The sequence below is a fragment of the Camellia sinensis genome, chromosome 11, assembly GCF_055761805.1.
Source record: "Camellia sinensis isolate YWXY chromosome 11, ASM5576180v1, whole genome shotgun sequence".
Classification (NCBI taxonomy): domain Eukaryota; kingdom Viridiplantae; phylum Streptophyta; class Magnoliopsida; order Ericales; family Theaceae; genus Camellia; species Camellia sinensis.
The window spans coordinates 150806387-150815034 of NC_138971.1; the positions used below are offsets into that span (position 1 = coordinate 150806387).

At 31.8% G+C, this 8648-nt stretch overlaps 1 protein-coding gene across 1 annotated transcript; it reads left to right on the plus strand.

Annotated features, from left to right (window-relative positions):
* Positions 1 to 4358: 4358 nt before the first annotated feature.
* Positions 4359 to 8648, plus strand: LOC114270287 (plastoglobulin-1, chloroplastic). Its single transcript, XM_028211736.2, has 3 exons — positions 4359 to 5148; positions 7092 to 7287; positions 8170 to 8648. The coding sequence occupies exons 1-3, from the start codon at positions 4469 to 4471 to the stop codon at positions 8479 to 8481; spliced, it is 1188 nt and encodes a 395-aa protein (XP_028067537.2). The 5' UTR covers positions 4359 to 4468; the 3' UTR covers positions 8482 to 8648.

An 8648-nucleotide genomic window follows, 5' to 3' on the forward strand; every position in this document is an offset into this window, starting at 1 on the left:
GAACAAAACATATATTGTGGAAAATTTTATTTTCACACACTTAATTATTTCAGTACATACACTTATTAATTTGATTATTAATTAATTTTTTTAATCCACACACTAAAAGTTATAATTATACCCTTCGTTCATAATCATTGTGCACACACCACTCAACCTTCCTTTTCACATTTTTTATTTTTTTCGGTTTAGAGATTTCGGCATTGGTTTTTTCAAAATTATACATTTAATTTGAAACTTAATTTCCGAATAAAAGTGATTAGTTTGACAAATTTGTTCCAAAAAAAAAAATTTCGGCAGTTGATGTCCGAATATAATGAAACAATTTAGCACTAGTTGTCCGACTGAAAATCGCAAAAGGAAAAAAAGAAAAGAAAAGTTATACATGGAAAAAATAATCTTTTCATCACTAATAGAGTATAAATCTAGAGATTAAAATAATATGAGAGTTGTTATGAGAGTATTGATTTGCGAGCAATAGAGGAGTATAGAGTGCGTAGCAAGTAAAGTGACAATAATAGAAAAATTAAGATTCAATTTTTTTTTACTCAAAAGGTGTACATTGAGATTTTTTTTTTGTTTTGTTTCTAAAAGATATGTACAGAGAATATTTTCATATAATATTATGGGTGCTAGTGGATGTTTATTATGGTCATTTTAGTTTAGGATATAATTGTTATTAAAATAATATTTTATTAAATGTGTACACTGAAATAATTAGATGTGTGAAAATAAAATTTCTCATATATTGTGATTGATTCAAAACAGTGAGTCTCCTATTTGAAAAGCGTGACTATTTTATATCAAGGTGTGAATAAATTTGAACTCCCATATTTTACCTCACAAACATGTGGAACCCACTTTTTTGGGACCCAAATGTTTTTGAGTTTTTATTATTTATTTTTTATGTTTTGCTTTTTTTCATATTATAATCAATTTTTTTTTTTTAGATACACCTAATTTAAATGTACTTCAAAAATAAAATATTTGCCTATAAATCTAAAAAGAACTCACTAAATACCTCCCCCACAAAAAGTACAATTTTTCTATAAATCTAAAAAGAACTCACTAAATACACCCCAAAAAAGTACTATTTTTGTACTTTTTTATATTTAAAAACTAAAATATATAAATTAAAAACTCAAAAATTATTTTTCAAAAAAATTTAAAATGAAACAGAGAAAATGTATTCATCACACGAAATAGAAAAATGTCTCGTAGCTCAAATTTTGTGGCTCAAAAGTGGCTCAAATGGCCAAAACGACGTCGTTTTGGCCATTTTTATGTTGTTCTGTACTCAAAACGACATCGTTTTGGTTATTTGAGCCACTTTTGAGTCACAAAATTTGAGTTACGTAGTATTGTCGCACAAAATATTACCCTTCAATCAATGGTGCTATATATCTGAGGACATGAATTGGGTTGTAATAAAATTTAGTGGACTAAGAGGATGAGTTTGTTTATTGGTTGGGCTTTTTGATTCTCAAAATCAGGCTCAGAAGAATGGGGATTGCTGTTTCATAATGGGCCTACTGGACCTGCAAAATCTTAGATCATATACAACATGGGCTTGGTTTTGGGCCTTAAGGTAATGGACCATATGTTGGGCTTTGAAGCTAAAAAGGAGAATATCCAAGCAATTGCAATAATTGGGTTCATTGGGGATATAAATATGGGGGATTCTATTTACACTTAAAAAATCATTAAGTACTTATAATTTTTAAATATACCTTATTTAATTATTTAAAATTTTATTTTACTCTCATTATACCCTATTATTTTTTCCAAATTACCCTCAAGGTAAACTCAAATAATAAATAATAAACAAATTAAAAAAACTAAATTATTTCAAAAACTTTTCAATACAGATAATAATTCTCAAATACAGGAAAAAAAAACCAAACATATAAGCATATAGGCATTATAAATACAGAAAAAACTAAACTTTTATATAAGCATTATAAATCTTTTCAATACAGGAAAAAAAAAACTTTTATATTATAAATTATCTACAAGAATGCTCGTAAAAAAATAAAAATCGAACTTATAAACACATAAGTATCAGGTACTAACAAAAATAGTAGTTCTCAAATAATGTACTATTTAATGTACTAGTTCTCAGGCACTAACAACTCCAATAATATGTTATCATTAATTTAACTGCTGAGCCCTTTAATTTTTGTTAAAAAAACGATATAGAAAATAATTGATGGTACTTTATAAAAATTGTGAAACCCCTTTATATGAATACTTACCTCCTTTTTGATGGGCTGCTTCAAAAAATTATTTTGATTATTACTCTCATCCATTATTTGATTTTGTTCAAAATTTCTTTTAGGGTTTAAAGTTTCAAAATAATAAAAAACAATGATGTAGATAATAATGGTGAGTTTTGGTAAGATGGATTAGAGTTTTGGACAGAGGAGAAAGAAGAAGAAGAAGAAATAACATTGATCTCTTGGGAAAGAAGATACAAAGATTTGAACATAAATAACTGACTAGTATGTACCATGAGGAAAAAAAAAATTATTTTAGTGTTTAATATATATTGTTCTTATTAGTAAATTCATATTAAGATATAATATGAATTAAAATTTATAAATTTAAATTAGACATATTGATACATATTTTGAATTCAAATAGAATACCTCCAATAATTAGGATAAAGATATTCCAACTATAATCCATACTAATACAACCATACTTGATTGGATCGAAGTGTTTAACAAAATCTTCTATAATTTTACACATAAATGGGTTCGGTTGTCAATATTTTAATTATGTTTAAATAATAATATAGAAAAATAATGCTTATTAAGAATTTTATTAAAACCACAAATATATAAATCTCTTTGCCATATGCTAGTGGAGGAAGACTTTTAAAGAAAGGTTGAAAAAGGATTTTTGGGTTTAATTCGGTATTATTTAAAATGTTATTAGATCAGATAATACAATGTAGAAAATTAGTTTAATTTTTTTATATAAATAATTTATTTAATAACTTTTACAATTTAAATCGCTAAAATGAACCTACTAAGGTTTCGTTTGAGAAGTGGGTTAGTTTTTTAGTTTTTTGACTTTTTTGGCTATTTTTAGCCTGGGCTAAAAAGTTTGGTTTGGGAAGAACTTTTTGATTTTTTAACTTTTTTGACTTTTTTTGTGAGAGAAGAGTGTAATGATTATGGGTTGATTATGATGTTTTGTTTGTTGTGGCTAAAATAACCTATTTTGTCTTTTGTAGCTATTTTAGCCAAAAAAAAGCCCAAAGAGCCTCTTCCCAAACAGAGGCTAAAAGTACTTTACGATTTAAAATGTTTAAGCACAAATTGGACTTTGAAGATGCAATTTTAATTTTGTTAAATAATTTCAAAAAAATGTGGATATAAATTATTTTATATAAAATCTCACATTTAAAAATCGATTTATAAAAAGAAAAATTAGGTAAGTATCCCTCTACAACTTTGTATAGCTTGAGAGGTTAATTTTTTTTTTCACTAGCTAAGATCTTTTGATGAAATTTCTCTGTATCGGGGTCAAAATTTCTCTGAGTTAGACATAAATTTATCTGGGTTGAATTTTCTCTATAAAATGTTTAGAGACCCCAATTATTATGAAAATGTTGTATGTTGTTTACCTTATAAAATCTTAATATCAAGTACCTTAAAAAAAATTTCTCTTCATAAAATAGGTGTCTAAGAAAAAATTATGCTCACATTTTAAAATGCAATTTTACAACTTAAAACAAAAAAAAAGTGAGCTACCAATATATCTTAATTGTTTGATTTAATTCTCATCAATCCTATTAAAAATAGGTCTTATTAAAATCGCCGCTAAACATAATTTTTTTGTGATAATTTTTTACATATGTTGCTAAAATTTGACAATTATGGACTTTTTTATCACAATTTTTATAAATTGTCATTAAAATTTACAATTAGTAATATTTTTCTATAATGAAATTTTCAAACTGTCGCTAAGTTGAAAATTAATGATTTTTCTTGTGACAATTTTTTTAAACTGTTACTAAAACTTATAATTAATGATATTTTTGTGATAAAAATTTAAATTATCACTAACAATTAATAATTAATGATTTTTTTATTAATATTTGATGAAAAAAATATTATTAATTATTATAAAACATATTAGCTAATTCAGGACTTAACAAAAATTATTTTAAAAAAAATAATAATTGAGATTTTTTTTTTTTTTTTTTTTTAAAAGATCCCCAACCCTTTTAAATCCCAACCATCAACGATAACAGATCCCACATCGTCAATGATTGGGATCAAGAGATTGTGGGGTCTCAAAAACAAAAGAGGTCACGAGCATTTTGTCAAAAATAAATAAATAAATAAACAACGACAAACGACAAAGCTACTGTGTGTAACAAATTAACAACACACGCGTCCCATGACAGTCGTCCGTACCTCAAAATCTCCACCTCCACAATCTGAACAACGCAAAAATGGCGTTCCTTCTCTCATCCCCTCCTCCACCTCCTTCTCTCCTCCCGAAAAACCCTAACCCTACTCGCCTCCTCCGCCCCATCAATCCCCATTCTCTCTCTTTCTATCTCCTCCCCAAAACCACCACCACCGCCCGCTTCTCTGTTCCCGACCCTCTCTCCGGCGAATCCCTCACCTCCGACACCCTCTACAACTTCTCCGTCGACGAGTGGGGCGATATCTCCGAGCCGGAATCCGAGCCGCAGACGAAATTGTCCGACGCCGATCCGCCCCAAAATGAAGACGAGTGGGGCGGAGCCGCGGTTGGGGCTCAAGCCGGGGTCGTGGACGAGTGGGGAGAGAGAGCCGAGCCGGACGCCGAGCCGCTGACGACGTTGTCGGAGTCTGATCCGCCGAAGGATGAGGATGAGTGGGGAAGTGAAGAAGATTATGTTAACTCTGGTACTAATGATAATGGTAGTGTTGGGGAAGAAACTAGAGTGGTTGATGATGATGATGATGAGCTGATGGAGCTGAAGAGGTGCTTGGTGGATAGTGTTTATGGGACTGATTTCGGGTTTCGGGCGTCGGCGGAGGTTAGGGCGGAGGTTTTGGAGCTGATTAATCAGTTGGAGGCAGCGAATCCGACTCCAGTGCCGACAGCGGCCATTGATGTTCTTGATGGGAACTGGGTTTTGGTGTAAGTTCATCAATCTTTTCTTTTAAATTTGGACTGTATGTGGACTATGTATGTGTGTATGTATAGATATGAGTCATGGATTAATTGATTTTCTATGTGGCCAGGTAGTAGAGAAAGTGTGAACATTGATCGTAACCAGTACCTGAATTAATTGATGTGGGTAAATTTTACTTTCGGCCAATTCAAAATGAATTAGTCATCAGAAGTGGATTAGGAAACTAGGAGGCACTGTGGATAATTGGATATTTCAGGATTAGTATGACAAAATTTGAAGAAAATGGGACATTTATGTAAGCAAAGCAACAATGTACATGTGCATATGTGGTCAACAATATTCTTTGAAAGTTCTTTAAATAGTCTAAGTTGCTAATCTACAACAATTGAGTTCACTTGAGAAAATTGAAGGCAATGTTGTAGGTATAGATACTTACGATTAAATTCCACATGATCTATGTAATTTGTTTTTGTTTTTAATTTCATATAAGGAATTTGTTTGTTTGTAGAATCAAGGGCATCAGAATTTTTGGCTATGGGTGACTCATAAGGCTTATTAGGAGAATTTGGATGAGTTTTTTATTTGTATATTTTTTTATCTTATGTTTGCAGTGGTAAATACAATTGAAGTGAAGAGGTTAGAGATTTAATCATTTAACCATGGTTGATAACTGTGCCAGCAATGTTAAACTTGATGGCTTTTTGTTTTGTGATGGCTTTGGGGGAGGGGACTGTAAAAGCTCTAGTTGTTGCAGTTGGAAACTAGTACAACGTTGAACATGTTACTAATGTGCAGTGGGAAGTGAAGATTTTGATAAATCTTATAATCTTTGTTTGCCGCACAAATAATGGGGTGGGAGGGACTGGTGGGAGTGGGGAACCGGCCAGGCTTTAATCAGTAAAGAGTTGATTGGCAATGTGAAAGAGTGGAGTTAAATCTAAATCAAATGGTAAAATGGTAAAAGTTGCAGTTTTTAGGCAAATCGTTCATTGGATCAATAATTTTAAATACAAATAACGAGATACCAATAATAGATGAATTATATTAGTTGGGTGTATTATTTCTTCAAACTTTGAATAATGAAGATTTTAGTATCTTTGAACCCATTGGTTTTGATTTTGCAATCTTGATTATAAGGGGAGTTATTGGAACCTTCTTTTTATGCATCAATAGAATGGGTTTTGGGTGAAATTAATAGCAAAACTAGTTATAATGTTTATTATTGGGTATTTTGATGGTATCAACCATGTTAGTCAACAAGTTTTTGGTTTGTTCTTTTGTTTGAATGTTTTGAAGCAGACCCTATTTCTTTTTGTAGATCAGCACTCTGTTTCTTTGATTTCCTCGTAATTAAATTGTTGTCCTCAATTATTTGGTGGTTAGCTTCAAATGAAGATATGATGATACCTTTTGTGGTTACATTGGTGGTTTGATAAGATGATACCTGTTGTTTCAAGTGAGTCTAGTCTGCTATGTATGTTTTTGTGGTCCATTGGTGGTTAATACTTTGAAGAAGCCCTTTCCTTCCAATTTTGAACTTTTTTTTTTTACCTTCTGATTTATACAAAATGCATTTCACCACATGGATTGTTATCTTCGCTTAGGTCCAGTATGATAAAGTGATTAAGATCATCTACATGTAGGATACAAAGATAAAGGGAGGTGAAAGAAAATGGGTTATGAACCTGGATGAGTGCATTATGAGGGCATCATGGAACTGGAAACATGCTTGTATGCTAGATTGAGCTTCAATGAGACTTTGTACAATGTCATCTTGCAAAATAGTGTTACACAAGTGATGTAACTGTTCATTTGGTTGTAATCATTTGGGTTCCTTGAGAACAATATGGTGGATGTTCATGCAGAAAAATTCGATAGAAGTGGCTGTTTAATGATTGTTATTTTTAATTTACTTAAGTTCATCCTTACTTTACTTTCTATTCATCAGGTACACAGCATTTTCTGAGCTGTTGCCTCTTCTGGCAGCAGGCACCACTCCTTTGTTGAAAGTTGAAAGGATTTGCCAAGCAATTAACACCAACAGCCTCACCATACAGAACTCCACCATATTGTCTAGCCCTTTTGCCACTGTCTCCTTCAGTGCCTCTGCCACCTTTGAAGTTCAAACTCCTTCAAGAATACTGGTAATCCTTATTACAAGCATGAGTTAATTGTATGTAAATTTTTTCCCCCTCCCCAGGCACCCCACAACTAAATGGGGAGAAAAAGTAGAAGGAAAAAAAAAAGAGTTGATTACAGCCTAGGAAGCAAAAACACAGGCACGTGTCAAACACGAGACACAGCGATTTTGAAAAATTAGGCTATGGATACAGCAGATATACAGAAGAAGAAAAAAAAAGTTGGAATTTTTTAATATATTTTTGATTGCTATGTATATGAATAACAATGTAGAGCACAGAGATATAAGAGACATCAATTATATGTGGGTTTATTTCCATTTTTTTTTTTGTTGCGTTTCCCCTCTTTGTTTCCATACAATTTGCTTTGACCCCAAATCTGCTTTTTAAAATTATTAAAAAAATACTCACAAAGGTGTCCTAAGGTTTGTCCAAACATAGGACACACCTCTGTGAAGTGTCCCTAACGTGTCTTGCAAAATCAATAATAAAAAAGTTGGACACGGACACGGAACCCATTTTGAAGTGTATGTGCTTCCTAGATTACAACATTGCAATGAATTTCATTCTAGTTAGGAAGCCAAAAAAAGATCCTATGGAATGATATGTAATTGATGGATTCTGATGAGTTTGGAACTTTGAAAAATCACATAGTATTCATGAGAATTCAAGAATGAAATTCAGTGGAGACGTGGAGTATGCAGGTTGGAATGTGCGAAGCCTGGATTGTCATATTGGAATTATTTTGAATATTTTGCAAATTATTTAGGTATTACATCTGTCATATGGACAATCAAAATGTTGGTTATAATTCCAGACTTATTGAAAATTTGGAAACTTCACCGTCACATTGAATCAACAAGTTTGATTTGTTTCACAAATTTGCAGGTTGAATTTAAGGAAGGGACCCTGCAGCCTCCAGAGATCAAGCCAAGCATCAATCTCCCGGAGAACATTGATATTTTTGGGCAGAAAATCAATTTATCGCCTGTGCAAAAATCTCTTAACCCTCTTCAAGAGGCTGTTTCGAGTATAGCTCGCACTATTTCTGGTCAGCCCCCTCTTAAGGTTCCCATTCCAGGTGAGCAGTCAAAATCGTGGCTTCTTATTTCGTACCTTGACAAGGATCTTCGGATATCAAGAGGGGATGGCGGCCTGTTTGTGCTTGCTAAAGAAGGAAGTCCTCTTCTAGATCAGTAACCAGGTACTTTATATGGACTCTGATTATGAAAATGGGTTTTAATTTATTTTACTTCACCTATTTGTAATGTTGTGGTTTGTGATCTAAGATTTTGTACATGACATAAAGAGTTACTTATTTTTTGGAAACGATAATAAGAAGAAGAGAAATTCATGTTGCTTAACAA